Source organism: Platalea leucorodia, assembly GCF_965183815.1.
Source record: "Platalea leucorodia genome assembly, chromosome: 15".
In the NCBI taxonomy this organism is placed as follows: Eukaryota; Metazoa; Chordata; class Aves; order Pelecaniformes; family Threskiornithidae; genus Platalea; species Platalea leucorodia.
This window is the reverse complement of record NC_138837.1, coordinates 10,546,573-10,563,525: the sequence shown is the minus strand read 5'-3', so window position 1 is coordinate 10,563,525 and position 16,953 is coordinate 10,546,573. Positions and strand designations below refer to the sequence as shown.

The window sequence follows — 16,953 nt, the reverse complement described above, 5'->3', positions numbered from 1 at the left end:
TTTCCCCATATTCTTTCTTTGATTATTTTTTCTAAAAAAAATTCTAAATTGGTAAGAAACTAAGGACAAAATACTGGAGCTAGTTTCTTAAAAATAAATTTAAAAATAAATTTAAAAATAATTAAAAAACCCCAAGGTGAGTCATTTTCTTGTGCTAATTCCAGGCTTTCATGCTATAACAAATTTATGATACAAGTAATGCGAGCAGTATGATATCCATTTTTAATTCACTAAAGAGAGGTAATTAAATAGAGATATGTTCTATTTCTTTAAGTATATCAGCATTTATCTAAAATACATACTGAAATTGGCAATTAATTTATAGGTACATAGGTGATGATACACAGCTAAGTGAATAATTATGTTGTATTTTTCCAATAGTATGTATTTAAGAGTTATGGGATGTTGAAGTTTCATATGAATCCTTCTTATATTGCAATGGTTGATGAAATCCAAAACGATGCATTTGGTAACCTGAGGTTTTATTTGTATTGCTGTTGTTTATTGTTCATTTCTAATAGGATCCAGAGGTGTCAATCATTGCTTGGACATGAAAAATGACATGTTCTTAAGGCATTTTCTAGAACGGTAAATAAAGCAAAGGCCAGTGTTTCACAAGCTGGGGATTTTTTTTTTTCCAGAAGTGCTGAACACCTGCACCTGCCACAGATATTTTTACTGGTTTGGTTTTTTTTCTCCCCAGAACAAAACCTGGTTTTCATTGAGCAGCTCTTTCCCACCCCAGCCATCACAGCATGTCTCTGCTGCGTCCATCCAGCTGTAGACAAGCTGATAGCGTACAGAGGGAAATGAAAAAGCTTAGATATCTTCTACCAGGATGAATTTGTCATTTGCCATCCAAGAACCCAAATTGTTCTTGATCTCTATCGCTTGCTTTTGTATATTCACTGTCTGGGTCATCTGCTTTATTTCCATCCTCACAGTGCAAAAAAGGGGGCTGTGACTTCATTCCCTGATGTGTTTTGTCTTGGTATTTATCAAAAGCCTGGAGCTCACAGTGGGACTTTGGCCATAAAAGAGTCTGGTCCGGGCCATTGCAGTGTAGTTGCCAGAATGTCTTCTGGCGAGTGTGGCATGAGCACTTCAGAGAAAAAAAATAATTTAAAGTAAAAGTAATTTGACTGGATTTTAGGAGAACTTAATGGTTCCACATATTTAACCTCAGTGTGTTTTTTGTTAAACCAGGCCATAGCGATGTGGCTTTTAACTTTCTTTTTTTATGTTTTCCTTTTAGCTTTCTCACCCTGTTATTTCTTACTGAGGATGCAATTACTTAATCACAATTCATAACTGACATACCAAACAAAACTTGAGGTTTGAAAAGGGATCTTGTGACTAATGATAGCAATATAACTTGAGGCAGAATAAATATTTTCTGGCATTTTCTTAAGATCAGAATGTGCATAAAGCTAAGCCTCATATTTATACTTCTGGGATTAGTATGTGATGTACTTTTACCGAAAACAATTAGAAAATTCTTCTTATTAGAGCAATAGGGAGCAGCATGCAGGATGGTGAGTTACGGTTGAGAGAAATCATTCTGTTCTTGTGAAAAAATTCAAGCTGAAAGCAGTAAAACTTTTGCTACATTAACACCAGGAAGCTTTGGCTTGGAGGAACATTGCATTACTTCACAGCTGTACAAAAACACGCGACGCAGCTGTCTTCAAGCTCTAAGCAGCAGCATATAATGACTTCTACTGCTCTTAAGTAGCCACGGACACCTCATGGGAGTGGTAACTAAACGCTAGAGCTTTCCTGACTTTTGTTTTGCTAGACACCTCGGAAACTTTCTGGCTCTACGTTGGCCAAAGGTGCCAGCCAAAGGGCTTGCAGCTGCCAAGCCGTGCATGCCTATGCGCTCAGCGGCTCCCAAAAGACCTGCAGTGGTCCTCAGCTCTGTCCCCCTCTGGCATCTCAGCTTCTTCCTCCTGCTGAGACCAATTAGCTGTGGTCAGCATGTCCTGTATCTGCAGTTCTCTGAATTCTCTAAAAGAGCAGGTAAAGGGAGTGGAAATTCAATCTGAGGATGATCATATGCACTAAATGCAAAATGTGGCATTTAGTGAACTTTCTTGATCTAAGAAGGTGGCATCTATGATAGTTTGAAAGGCATTTCAAATTTCAGTAGCAAGTTTCCGAACATAAGGATGTGATATACGGCCACTGTTATATTAGGCTTAGACCATGTTAAAAATTTAGAGTTTCTAGTTAGGAGAAATAATATGTTTTCTTTCTGAGAAACTGAAATATCAAAAATACTAATATATAAAACCAAGATCAAATTCAAGAATAATATTGGAAGAGACTGGGCAGCGTTTCCTGCAACAGTCCTTGGAAATGGCATTTCTGTGATGCACACCGTTGCACCAGCTCTGTGGGAGAGCACGGTGCGTCTCCCGAGAGAGCTCAGGCAGAAGATGTAGTTCATAAAGACGAAAAGGTGCTAAAGCACCCAAGCGGCAACTCCCGGGGTCACTGGCAAAGCAAATTTAAACACTAGTGGTGAGTTCATATGAAAGAAAATTGTTTTATCAAACCAAACAGAGATAAAACATTTTGCTTTGTGCATGCCTACCCCAAACTAAAATGCTTCATTGTATTTTCCAAGTGGAAAATTGAACCGTGGAGAGAGCTTCTCCAAGTTTATCAACAGAAAATATGATTTTAGTGGAAAGGTTTTTTACATTGCATTTTTTGTTGAAACTGTATTTTAACAAGAAATTCCCTTTTTTTCTGTAATCAGAACATATTATTTCATACCCACAATCTTATGTGTAGGTATTTTTAACATCAAATTATTATGTTCGTAGTCAGCTTTCATTCATTATTTACTAAAGCAAAATTTTAAGGATTGCATTTATGTAGCTGATTAAACCAGTAGTTCTGGGAAGCAAAGTGCCATTAACTGAAGCAGTGTTTTAAAAGGTTATGATAACAAAATCTTTAATGATTAAGGCATACCCTAAGATTAGAATACAACTAAAAATATACTTTCCTTTCTTGAACAATCTACACAGTGACTGGTTGCATTTTTTATTTATACCAATATTAGTCACTGATTCATTAATATGAATTTTATTTGATTCTACATGAATTCTATGGTTTTCTTTCTAGCCACAGGCAGGAGTTTTTTGACTGCTGGCTTCTTAATCCAAGCAGAACCAGTGGAGCTACTCAGAGAAGTGTATTAGCAGTAATGTCTACTGCAACATTTCAAGCCTAGAGAACCTGAAAACTGAGTATATTGCCAGTACCCTTCAAAGAGTTTGAAATATTCTGTAGACAGAAAATAGGGATGGGAAGTAATTGTAAAGAAAGAGGATTAACATTAATCTTTGTGCTATGTCTGTAAATCAGAAGTGATTATTGCAATTTTCTTAATGGATTCAGAAGGATTTTAAGAAGGGAACAGTGAACAGGATTTCAGATAAGGAGTTGGCTTCATAAACAGTTTTCTCTTGTGGAAAAAATATTTGTTATCACAAAGGCTCATTTTTTATCAGTTTGGACAAGTCATGCTATGCTGTGGCATATCATGCTCGTACTGTAGATGGTTTGTGTCTGCCCCAATTCATGCAGCCCTCAATAATTAACTGGACTGAACCTTGGAGGAAGCAGAGGAAATGATTTTGCCCTGTCTATGTTTTTCCATCTCTTCTGCAATTCTTTGTGTTGTGTGCATAGGCACCGTATCCTCATAGGCAGGCAGTTGTAATGAAACTGTGTTTTGTTTTAAGGTGACATTCCTGTTGTGCCTTAAATAAGTTCAAAAGCTCTCCTCTGTGAAGAAGTACAGCAGAGCAACAGGAGAGGAGAAGCTGTCGCATATGTCCATGTTCAGTTGCTGTGGGAACTTGTAGAAAGCGAGAGTCAGATAAATTTAATTGGACAAGCAGACGACACATCCCCTCCAGTTGCTGCCGCTTTGGCTCTGAAAACCCTAAACACTGTCCCCAGAGGGACCGACCTGCTCGGTTGCTTTACTTCCATTTCCTACAGCAGACTGTTATGTGCACTGTCACTCGCTCCTGATGTTCTTGACTGGTTTGAATACGATAATGAGCTTGCAGGCAGGTTTCACATTTTCCTGGTTGTGTTTTTATTGTGCTTCATATATTTTCTGATTTTATTTTCTTTTTTTTGTGGTGTGTCTTCTCATGTAGAAAGAAGAAAGGATGCAGTCGTTACTTCTGAACCTCCTGCTCTTTGACTTGTTAGTAACCAAAGCCCGTGGGTGACTGTGTGTTGTAGTGTTTTGGCAATCACCTCCGCTACTTGTGTCGATGTTAAGGATGCACCTCATTTCTAGATGCTGAGAAATTCGAGTCTGTAATGCCAGTGTCTGTTTTAAAGACAGAATTTTAGCAAAATAGGCTTAGTTAATACGTACATTACTGGGTTTCTCCAGGTTCCCAGTGGTGTATGTACCTGGCAGCACCTTTCAGTTAGCCATGAGTGAAGTACAGTGGAAGCTTTAGCACTTCAGAGATAATTTGAAGGCTGATTTATGTTCTTGGTGTAAAACTGAAATGCAACTAAAAGAACCCTGCTGAAGTGGTACCTCTTGTGTCAGAGCTAGCAGGTTCTGAGTGTCTCCCTGCACTGTGTGACGAGTAGCAGCTCTTCATCCTCAACCTTCCTCCCCACCACATCCAGCCTGATTTAGGAGCTTTTCTTTATATCTTGGCTTTGATGGGCTCAGCGCAGGCACTGATGGAGAGGCTGTGTCTATGAAAGTTGCCTGATGATTTATTGTGTGTTTTACTTTGGAGAGTCTCTGCAGGGAGGCTGGGGCTTTGCATCTCATCCCTGCACGGTGCCTGTCCCATGGAAATGGAGCATAGGATGGTGCATGGGGAGTAGGCGGTTGTGCTCTTCTCTGTGCTCTTGGTTTGTAGATAAATTGAAGGTTTCAGTCAGCGTAAGGGCAGTTTCCCAACTCTAACTCATTATTACTGGTTATCACTTCAGTGTTGACAGCTCATTCTGGCTGTTCAAAGCACAAAACAGAAGCTGGTCCCCACCCCGAGGACTTTCATTATGAAGTGAGAAATGTCCCCTAAGAACAAACGTGTCTGGTGGCCTGCACCAAGGCGGCACTCAGGGAGCTCAGACATGCACATACACATCCCTGAGCTGTCTTGTTTCCCTGAACCTGTGTGCTAAAGAGGAGGTTCATGTTTGTCGCCCAGTTTGGTTTAGCAGAGCTAGATCTGGGGCACTGCAGAGCAAAGCACCCTGTCCATCCCAGAGGATGTGCAGGACATCCCGGGACGCCCGTCCCAGGCAGCTCCATCTCTCTGTGCCCGTCTCTGCTGCCTGTGGAGAGCTGCAAACACAGAGCACGTGGCTTCTCATGGGAAATCCTTGTACGGGGCAGCAGGTCTGGGCAGTCAGAGGCTTTACACGTTACTCATTAATTCCCTCTAAAACCAAGTAAATCTGCTGATGAGTGATAGCATTTCAATCTTTTGTAATGTTGAACCAAAAAGAAATGGCAAGGTATTGCCTGCTATGAGCAGGCTGTTCATCCTTGTGCCAGGGGTCACTAGGACAGCTTCGGGGTGCTCTCCCCTAATGAGGAGCCTGCTCTCCCTTTGATGTGGGATTGTTGGTGAGTGGGGCTCCAAGCTATGTCCCCAGTACCTTCTGGTATCATTTACATTTAGAACTGTGATTTTTGTTACCCGTTCTTCTGCTGTGGTGTAAATAGAGCACTCAGCTGCTGGAAAATTAGTCCAGAATGTACCTTTTGGGAACGGGGGATGTAGATTTTTAGTTTTGGTGATTAGCTCCGCTCACTCTGATTTCTGGATTAAATCAGATTCCTTTGCATCTGCCTGGGTGCCCTCATCCCATCTGCAGTGAGCGTTTAAGTACGTTTTTGCCTCTTTAACAGAACCGGGCAGCAGCACTCTCTGTAAAGAACCGACCCCCCAGCAGAGCTCAGAGATGCAAAGCCTTTCTGACAGCTCCCACTGTGCTACATGAGCCCGCCTGAACGCTGCCTCCCCCAGGGTCTGCGCATGGTGACAGACCCTGCCCGTCCGAATCAGCACATACACACGCAAAAGCTGCTTTCTTCTATTGTCAGGGGAGCCCAGAAAGTACGTAAGGAAAATGCGTCTGTTGCCCTTGTGGGCTGTGCATTAAGTGCTGGAGGCTGGTGAGCCCCACGCAGCCCCTCCAGCTGCAGAGGTCAGACTAATGTGTGGCAAATGGAGACATCTGAGCAGGCTGGTGGAAGGAAAATGGTTTTACTCTCTTTGTTAGAAGATGTTTCATTAAGGAAGAAATTGGGTGCTGATCCTCCACCAGGCTAAATCCAGAACTCCACCCTGGAAGCCAGTGGGTTTACTTTGATTTTACACAAAAGCAGAACTTGACTTGCAGTCTTTAGGAGGAGAGAAAAAAAGCCTTCCCTCCCTGCATTGGCTAGGTAGGTGACCCATTTGTGTGCGGTGGTCAGAAACCAAGCACTGTGCTGAAAAATCAAAGCATTAAGGCAATGCCAGTGGAGGTATCCTTATCATAATAGGTGATAGAGACAGAAAAGAGCGGGTCTCTCCAGGGGATAAAGGTGCTCTCATCACATCTGCACCTATGTGTGACTCTCCCAGTCCCTGGGGTCTTTTCATGGTGCACAGAACAGTTTTCCTTTCTTACCTCTACTTTTCCAGACTCCGGTGATGCTTGGGCTTGGATGGTCCATCCTCACCTCAGAAGGATGCCATGGGTTTAGAGCAACGGCTCTCCTATACCGTGAGCCGACGGGGCAGTGCAGCCTGGAAAGTGACCCCTCTGGCTGGCTGTAAGGGGAAGGAGCTGGTGGCAGGGTGCTCAGGCTCGGGTCCTCAGGGGCAGATTTCATTTTCCCTCGCTCCTTCTGCCAATCTAACTTGCTCACCGCTGATTTGCTCATCCCGATGTTTCCAGGTGGGGAGAAAGGTGCTGTTAATTGTGGGGAAGCCTTGCAGGCTGTTTAAAAGCTCTGGCTGTGCTATGCGGTTTTTGTGCGCAGAGACTTTAACCCTTCAGACTATACCTGAGGCTTCCAAGGGGGATGTCCACGTTTTGGAAATCAAGATATCTCCTTTTCATAGGGCTTGTTTCATAGTGCCTAACGCGTGTGGGGGCAAACTAACACTGATGATCCTGCTGGCTTTCCCTGCTCATGTTCTCCGCCAGCCATTCTCTCTCCATTCCTATAATTTCTTTGGCTCAACCCTCTAATCCCTCGTCTCAGCTGAAAATTTCCTCTAATTTTTTTTTTTTTTTTTTTTTTGGTTGCATTTTAGGGAATTGGTGCAAAGTTGGATACTAACTTTTCACCTTCCTCCCCTCCTTAGCAAGCAGCAGAACTCTTCCAAATCCAAGTCCGTTTGGGAGCAGAGGACCAGTCAGATCCGGATGCACAATTTCCGAGCCAGCTGCGAGGCGCTGTACAATGAGCTGGATCCGGAGGAGCGGGTGCGTTATGCTACCACCCTTCACATCAGGCCAGACATGAAGACTCATTTGGATCGTCCGCTGGTGGTAGAGCCGAGGGGAGAAGGGAGGAACAATATCAGCAAGCTGAGCCCCGTGGATGTGCAGGAGGTGGAGCAGACCAAAGTCAGCTCTAGTGATGGGGCAGAAGCTCCACGAAAGCACCACCGGCATCGAGATAAGGACAAACTGGGAGAGCAAGAGAAAGGTGATGTGACCAAGGATGAGAACGGGGAATCTGGCGTCAACAATAAGGAGGAGCGACACAGGCAGCACAGGAGCCGCAGCAAGGAGGTGGAAGGGGGGAGTAAGGAAGGGAAAAGTGATCGCAACAGGGGTCAGGAAGGGGGAAAGAGGCACCATCGCCGAGGGTCGGTGGAAGAAGGTGCCGAGAAGGAGCACCGTAGGCATCGGACTCACCGGCACTCTGCCGAGCGGCAAGGCAAGGAAGGCAACGGGACAATCAACGGGGCCAGGAGCGAGCGGCGTTCCCGACACCGGGGAGGGTCGAGGTCTGGGAACCGGGAAGGAGAGCCCGGGTCCAAGGGCGAGAATGGAGAAGAGCCTCACAGACGGCACAGGTTCAGGAACAGGGCGCTGTCGACGTACGATTCGGTGGAGAAGGAGAATGGGGAGAAGGAGGGGGAGGCTGGCGAGAAGGAGCACCGGAATCATCAGCCCAAGTAAGTGAGTGCTGCGTGGCCAGACTCATCCCTGGGACAGCGTGGGGGGCACGAGACCCCAGACACATTTCAGGACATTACTTATTCCCCTGCCTGTGGTGTTCCCTGATGTTGTTCTTGCACTCACACCAGCTACCACCATAACCTGCAGTTCTGTTTTGCTTAAATCAGTAATGACAGAAGCACCCAAAGATTATTTCAGTCTGTGATGGCCCATAGGTTCAGTCTGTGGTGGCTCAGGTTTAAGGGAGGAAATATTCTTGATGTAAATACCAACAGACTATCTAGGACATAACGTAGAGCAGAGAATTTCACAGCCTCTGAAGGAAGTTTGAGGGACATATTTTTAAATGGCATCCAGTCTTGCTTATAGCCCTTAGGCTCATCGTAAAAAAAAGAAAACCAATCAGCTGCATCACCAGTTGTTACAGCACGTGGTTTCTTCCATTAAGAACAATGATGTACCCCATTTGGTTTAATTCTTACATAAGTCAAGTGAGAAAAATAGTTCTCGTGAAGCATTTAGAGTAGTTAATAAAGAAGGATAGATTGCCTTTTCAGCTTTATTAGTCTGATGGAAAAGAAATTTCACTGGGATTCTTTAGAATAGAGTTCATGTCACCGTGGAGAGCTGTGAGTGGCACTGAGATAATAATTTTCCTGTCTATATTATCTTCCTTTCAGATGGATTTCAAAACACTTTGCATACTGTTTAGTTTGATCATGTGCACAAGCTCACTTTCCTCCTCACTGAAATATAGCCACTGCTGCAGAGGAATGCAGAAGCTATTTAGCTTCTTACAGAAACATTACAGCATGGTTTAGGACTGGAAAAGAGAATCACTAAATTTAAATAAGGCCTCAGGAGAACATTAAGAAGCAGAATGTCAGACTTCATTCAGAAACCAGCTGATGCTGGAAAACTAATGTCACTGTTACATGCAAGTGCCAAGTGGTCCTTGCTTATGAACCTCAGTTCTGAGTCTCATTAAATTGAATAAAGTGGGGTTCAGCAGCACAGTTCCCCTTAATATTTTGCTTGAATGTTGGTTCAGAAGGTCTCAGAGGAAAAGGCCACATATTGTGCTATCAGTAAGTTGTCCTGCAGTCTGTGACTTCTCTGCAAACGACTTCCATGAAGAAACCAGTCTATGAAACCTAGCAGGAGGTGCAGCATCAGGGTACATATGTTCTCTGAATCCTTCTTGGGCCGTATTTAATAAAATCTGCTTTTCTGCCTTAGGGAGAATCAGTGTGAGATTGAGGCTAGTGGAAGCGTGAGTGTCCCTGTGCACACCCTTCCCAGCACCTATCTGCAGAAAGTGCCGGAGCAGCCAGAAGATGCTGACAACCAGAAGAACGTGACGCGGATGATTCAGCCACCTCTGGACAAAACCACCACTGTGAACATCCCTGTCACTATCACTGCCCCGCCGGGGGAAACCACTGTCATACCAAGTGAGTGCCTTTGTCCTTCTGCTTTTTGCTATGAAATCGCCAAAAAAGAGCTAACTTTCCAAGGGAGCTAGCAGCACACCCTGGGTGAAGGGAGCTCTCCTGGCCACCAGCATCCTTGCAATAGCTGGACAGGAGAACTTGTTGTTGATGTAGGCTCTACAATTCATGCAGCCTGCAGGAACCCAAAATGGGTTCCTGGGCCACCTGGGTCGCCTGGTGGCTCTGGAAAACACCACGTAAGGTTCCCTGAAGATGGTTCACCTAAAGCACATCCATGTATCTTTGCATAAGAGAAAGATGAAGGAGCAAGAAAAGCAGCAAAATGTAGTAACTGAGAGCTGTGCAGCAAAATAAGCAATTTCTGCAGCAAACCAGTCAAGACCTTGTGGAGCAGCAGGTCTTTCATGGCTGCACATCTATCACAGCATCCACTGTGTGACTCTGCTGCTTTGGGCTCCTGCAGGCTGTGTAATTTTAGAGTTTCTTGCAATCCTCTGCATCTCAGTTTCAGCAGATCCACCCTAGCCTGGCCTTTTCCAGAATTCCGTGCCTTGGGTCTGTCAGTGTAGATTTACACTGTTTTGCAGATGGTCCCAAGATCATTGTGTCCATGGTCTGCTCTGCAGTCACCCAGCTGCCGGCCTGTTCTGACCAGCTTGTGGCTCATCCCTGGCAGTGTAGGCACAGCCTAGAGGAGTCTCGAGAGCTGGGGGTGCCAAGGAGAATTGCAATGTGAAATCTAAGGGTGGTGAGACACTGGCACAGGTTGCCCAGAGAAGCTGTGGATGCCCCATCCCTGGGAGTGTTCAGGGCCAGGCTGGATGGGGCTTTGAGCAACCTGGTCTGGTGGAAGGTGTCTCTGCCCATGGCAGGGGGTTGGAACCAGGTGATCTTTAAGATCCCTTCCAACCCAAACCATTCTATGATTCTATGATAAGAGCTTCACATTAGATTGCAGGCTCTCAGGACTCTGCTATCCAAGAGGCACAGCCAAAAGCTAGCAGTTTCTCTACGTGCTTTTTCACTGTGTTGTCAGCCACACAAGACTTGGCTTTTCTTCCCCACCCCCCTTCTTCTTTTTTTCTTAAATGGTAATTTTACTATATTGCAATACTGAGTTCCTGTCAGTCACAATTTATCAGCCTCTCTCTTTCCTGGCCATTTCCTGTGTATCTGGCTTGAGATAAAATAAGGAGTTTATTGAACATGTCACTCACACACAATGAAATGTCATTTTGTTGCAAAATAAAATAAAAAGTAATAAAAAACCTGCACCTAACATGTTATCAGTGGGTGGGGTTTTTGGATTCTAGGTCCTGTGAATTAATAGACAAGTGTATATATCTGTCTAAGAAGACAGCTTGCAGCATAAAATGTTTTCCAGTACATATATTGGAAATTATCTTAAGTAAATTACTCTATAAACCCACTGCAAGTAAACTTATCATGGAAATTAGAGAATGTATTTCTGACCTTTGGGAGTGAGGTTCAGAACAATCTTCTAGAACGGGATCGTGTAAGTTAAAAACCTGATGTGAGATGGAGCTCGACACCTTTATACATGGGGAGCTCTGCCAAAACTGGGGTGCACTGTGCAGGCACAGAGCTAGGGGTTCCAAGAAGTCCCTTCCAAGTCTCTGTTGCTAATGCTGGGAAGTTCAGCCATCTTAGCCCCAAAATGATTAAAGCTCGTCTACGAATTTGCTCTTTTACATGTTCCAAAGCCAATCGTGCTACTGATCTATGGGAGAAGATACAGAATTATGCGGTTGGTTAGACTTACTGTGTCTTTTTCTTTCCAAGGATCCCTAGCTGATCCTCTTTCCCTAATAATTTATGATATTAGGAATGGGATTTCCATCCCCAGTTTGGCAGCTCTTGTATAAATATGTGTAAGGCTTCTTTGTTTGTCTGCACTGGGCATCTTCATTTCCTGGCCATTTCTGATATATTGCTCATCAGTGCAGCAGTTAAGGAGTATAATTGCAGTGTATATCATACTGTAGTAAATAGCGGTGATAATAATCAAATGATTGTTCATCACATTTAATCAACATATTCAAAGGCTGTTTGCTATCCCAGCTGCATTGTTTGCATATCCAACTGTTGCAGGCAGCCTGCTGTGTGAAGACTGCAGATACATTTTTAACTCTCTTGTTTCTCTTTCCTTAAATTCACATTTCAGTGAACAATGTTGAATTTGAAAGTAAAACAGAGGAGAAGAAAGATGATGACTTGACGAAAAATGGGCCTAAACCAATCTTGCCTTACAGTTCCATGTTTATCCTAAGTCCTACAAATCCGTAAGTCCTCTGACTCTATAATACCACTTATGGGTTACAGGTACTTCAAGCATGGGTATTCAAAGCAATAACATTAGCTTGATCTTCATCTCTGCCAGTCAAACGCATTGGGAAATTAAATAAAAGCTTATGCAGGCTGCGGACCAGATGCTGCCTTTCAGCTGGGCTTTCCTGTGGGAATAAATTGCCAGGATAGGGAAAAGATGATGCTTTAGGCAGACCCTTCCTAACTGCCCTGCTGACGGTCAGGTGCGCAGTTATTCGCTCAGTCGTAGATTACTAAAGAGTGGGAATATGGACTATCACCGGGAGAAGACGTTGTCAGGATAAGCAGGCTGGGGGCTTTTTTGATATCGGCAAATTCTTGCAGATTCCTCAGCTGGAATTCGTGCTCTTTCCATACTAGTACCCTCGCATCACTGAAAACTTTGCACTTCTGGGAAAAGGCGAATATTTTTCATTTGCCAAGGCTGAGAATACAGCTTGTGGGATCTGTTGGGATTACAGCATTTCTTCCACTTCAGGCATCTCTGCCTCATGGGGAGCTTTGTACTCAAAGCCTGTAAATGCTGAATATGTCGCTCTGAAGGGCTGCAGGACTAGACAAGAGCAGCAGAGGTGGTAATAATTGTAGCATGAAGGCCTGTGAGTCATTTTAAGCAGTAATTTAGGGGCAACAGAAGGCATTTGAAACAACTGCCCACCCAGAGATCTGCTCGGAGCAGAAGTGATTGTTTCTCTCTGGCTCAGGTAGACTTGTTGCAGATCCCAGATGTTGCTCTCTGAGGTTGTACTCTGTGTGCTTAGATACCTAAGGGGGACTCAGGCCCTTCCTTTGGCAACTGGATTCAAGAGAAGAATGAGTGCTCCTACACCTCCTGCTACTCAGGACTGTGATGTCCTGGCTGCCTATGCAGTCGGTGGAACAAAACAGGCTGCTCCGTGTACTCATCTTTGACATCAGAAATGCATCTGTGGTGGAAGCCATGGTCTGGCACCCCTGCCCAGTACTCAGGCTGAATATTTTCTTTACAGACAAGTGCCAGATCCGTAGTTCAGGATACAGCCCTGCATGCTCCAAGATGATATAGCTATGAGCACAAAAGGAATTCATCAGTGGGAGAAGTTAGAGACTATTTCTCAATGTCAGCTGTTAGAAAGGGAGAATGACCCCAAACTACTGCTAATCTAATCTCATCTCCAAAGGAAATGAACTGGAGACTCAATACGTGCCCTTCTGTCTCAAACCCAAAGGACAGACACTTGTGTTTCCCCTTTGCCTTCTCCAGCCACCTGCCAGGTAGATCTCAGGACACTTTAGGATAACTGAGCTGAAAGCCCAGAAAGTTCTCCCTTTTCAGAGCACTGTGATAGCATTGTGCTATTTCAAGTAAGGCAACGTGTCCTTTGAATTCATGTAAAAGGCAGCTAAGGGGAGGGGAGAGCATTAGATGAGGTGCACTCAAAGTGTAATTACACTTTCTAGGGCAAATTTGAATTATGGAGCTTGGCCTCTCTCTGGTTGGATAAAAAAAACCATTATTTCCCTAATATTTGGTAGCTCAAGTCTTTTTGTTGTGGAGCGACCACCAAAAATTAGTGTTAGCTACAAAATGCTAAAGGCAGCAGTGCAGGGAAGGGAAGCTAGATGGTCCCAAGCTCAAAAGGGTCTGTGCTGAGGAGCGGACTGGGCAGACAGAGAAGCAGCAAGACTTTTTTGTTTCATACATATGCTGTCTTCTCTCACCTCGTCCTACAGTTATGGCCTTCTGAGCCTCATAGTCCAAGATTTGGTATGTTGTTTCAGTCATCTTACAGTTTTCTCCAGCACATACACACACCCTTCCTGAAAGCTGTACCACGGAAAAAACAAAGTTCACTGGGAGAGAAGTCACACACAGGGCCAAGGGAAAAAACAAGACGAAGACCAAATTCTAGGAATGTCAGCAACTTGTTTTTCTTCCTCTGGGCAAGATGCAGGCCCAGCTGGATCCCCTCAGGTGTTTTGGCTGGTGCTAACTTCTCAAGAGAGGTCTTTCTGCTTTCTGGGGTATGAAGGTTTTCACCACATCTATTGCTAACTATCTCCCTTCTAAGCCCCACTGGGGATGCGTGTCCTGGGTGCTGCTAGTGGGCAAAAGTGTTCTGAGAAACATAAACGAAATGTATTACTTTCTAAGTGCCACCCGCCCTCTTAAAACAGACATGCATTTAAAATGGTTTCTCAAGCACCACTGGCAGTTTACAAATGCTCTGCATCTCACTGATGGTTATGAATGATGAAGATCTAAAAATAGGGACTTGTTATTTCTTTCATGAATTGAATTTGATGCGGGAATTACAGTTACAAATGTTATTGAAAATCTTGCCTTTCACTTCTGTGGATTCATAGAGCACATAGATGATAATCCTCTTCTGTCAGATTGATAACCAGAGTTAAAGGATCCACAAAAGCACTTTTCTTCATGTTATTTTGTATCAAATCTGTTTCCTTGGTATTTGTAACTCTTTTCCATTCTGAATCCATTAGCAATCCAGAGAAAATGAATATATAAGTGGATGTGAAAAATAAATTTTAATTCTAACTGTTCAGATATTTGCTTAGAGAAAATGTGATATAGTAACTGAATTACATCCTCAGATAACAAGGTTGTTGGGGAGTTACACATATAATTTGATTCTCAGGCAGAACCTAAGTCCTTTATTCAGCTGACAAATACGGGGCAAATGTAGAGTTCTCTGTGCAGTTAAGTATTTGGGAATTCTGGTCAGATAGAGTTATTAACTGAAATTTGTGAATAGTTTTGCATTGCTTAGAAATTGAAACATTTGTCACTTTTCTCTGACACAATTTGTGAAGAAAAGTATTAGGTTAAAGTAATCAAATATATTACTGTAAAGTATTTGTGCAGCTTATAAAGCATAGCTTAGAATAAAGTGCAGGCAGAGGTACTTGGCAAGAGGCAGATTGCTAGAAGTAATACTCATAGTTACGAAGCCAGTTTCAGCTAAGAGTCTCACAGTGCATAGCATATATCTCAATTTTAAAGGGATTAGTTGATATTAAAAGGATTTCAAAACTAGTTTTGAACTCACAGGACTGTGAGTTCAAAGTGAAAAGGATTGGGGGATATATAAACATAATTTGTAGAATTAAGTCTGAATTTTTGAAAGGTCTCAATGCCCTTTTGATAGATAGATAAATGTCATTGCTTTGCAGAGGGGGTAGGGACCAGTGCAGAGATGTTAAATGTCTGTCTTCAAATTTCACCACAGATCTGTTGCAAACTGGAGTTTAAAGCCATTGACCCTGGTTTTTATTTTCTTACCTTTATTGTATTAGGAATCCTAAAGGTGATATTCCTGATGAACGTTGTCATTCTGCCAGTCTTTCATACCACAGTGCTTGACTTACAGCACCTGCAATAGCCCTCCTATGTGCTTATGTTGTTTGCAGGATTCGGCGTCTGTTCCACTACATCGTCAACTTGCGCTATTTTGAGATGGTCATCCTCATAGTTATAGCCCTCAGCAGCATTGCCCTGGCTGCAGAAGACCCTGTCCAAGCCGAGTCACCAAGGAACGATGTGAGTACCAGCCAACATGGCCAGAATAAAGTTGTTCTGCTTCTCCCAGCAGTTACGCACATGGCGCATCCGTTCCCATCTCCAAAGGATAACACAGTGCACCAGCAAGTGCAAAACTAGAGCTTTCTTTAATAACATGCTCAAATTGGCTTGTTTCACAAGCAAAATGCTCCCATTCCTGTCCCTTTCTGCTGCTACAACCACATCCGAGTTTGAGAACTTGGAAATCACTGGTTGTTTGGCTGGTGTGGCTTATGTGGAAGAAGCCTGCACGTTGTTCAGCAATGGGAAAGGTTTCCCCAGTCACAAGGCAGGGCTGACATTGTCCTAAGATCCCCTGCTCCTGCTAGAGCAGAGCCTGAGGAAGTAAAACCAGACATGGCTTTTTATCTTGGTGGGGCATGGTAGCAATCTCCTAGTAGAAAATCTACTTATCCATGGATGCCAAACCAAACTCGGAGACATCATAGATGGGTGCTGCTACGAGCAGGAAGGGTGTGCCACCTTTTACATGAGAGCATGAAGCCCAGGAGTGTTCATGAAGCAGATAGCGGGGTGTCTTTTCTTCAGGCACGTTCACAGGAGGACATTGGCGCACAGCTGGTTACAGTTACATGGATAACTGGGGAGTCTACAGAACTGAAGATTAACTATAGAAATTGCAAGATGCAGTTGCCTAATTTTGGACTCTGCAGTGTAGATAGTTGCAGTACGTGGATATCATGTGATATTGATATTGACTTAATATCCATTCATTATATCTTATCATATGAATCTGATTGTGAATAGGTGCATCCCATCCACAGAATTATGTTAAAATTTAGGAGATCTATAGATATTTGAATGGACTGGTATTGCATTTAGCAGGATGTGTACTGAGGAGTCTGTGTTCACCCCTTAAACAGATTAAGGAACTGAATTGCTTCAGAGCACAAGATGGCAGACCAGGTCAGAGCAGGAATTGCCTGGCCTGGCCTCCTGCTTCTGAATCTGGTCAGTATTAACTTTTTCCAGAGGAGCAGCCACGAATCCCTATATCAGTAATGAGCTGAAGTAGCTACGAGCAATCTCTCTTCCTCATCCTTAATAACTGTGGAATCAGTTTTACAAAAAGGATTTTATCACTCTCTTGCTCTCCCAAGGTCTTCAATAATACTATCATCAGCTACAGCAGAAGAGAAACCCAGGCTGCTACACAGATGCTGGCAAATAAGCTCTTTAGGAAAGGATATTCGAATATTTTAATTTGAAATATCCATTTTGCCTTATTAAACCTGCCATACACGCAGGTGCACTGAAGCAACCCATGGGCATGCATACTGCGGTCTGGCAAGGACTGGAGAAATGTTGCTGTTTAAATCAGATGATTCAAGTTTGTGCCTAAACTATTTGTAAGCCTCCCATCAGATG

General features: G+C 43.6%; 1 protein-coding gene across 1 annotated transcript in view; it reads left to right on the top strand.

Moving 5' to 3' along the window:
* CACNA1B (calcium voltage-gated channel subunit alpha1 B) overlaps positions 1–16,953 on the top strand; it is a gene marked incomplete at both ends in the record, with an annotated part of 300,136 nt that overhangs the window by 213,653 nt on the left and 69,530 nt on the right. Inside the window, 4 exons of the mRNA XM_082327143.1 lie at positions 7,374–8,195; positions 9,439–9,653; positions 11,839–11,956; positions 15,414–15,543. Of these exons, the coding sequence (XP_082183269.1) occupies positions 7,374–8,195; positions 9,439–9,653; positions 11,839–11,956; positions 15,414–15,543 (1,285 nt within the window). The remainder of the gene's footprint in view (positions 1–7,373; positions 8,196–9,438; positions 9,654–11,838; positions 11,957–15,413; positions 15,544–16,953) is intronic.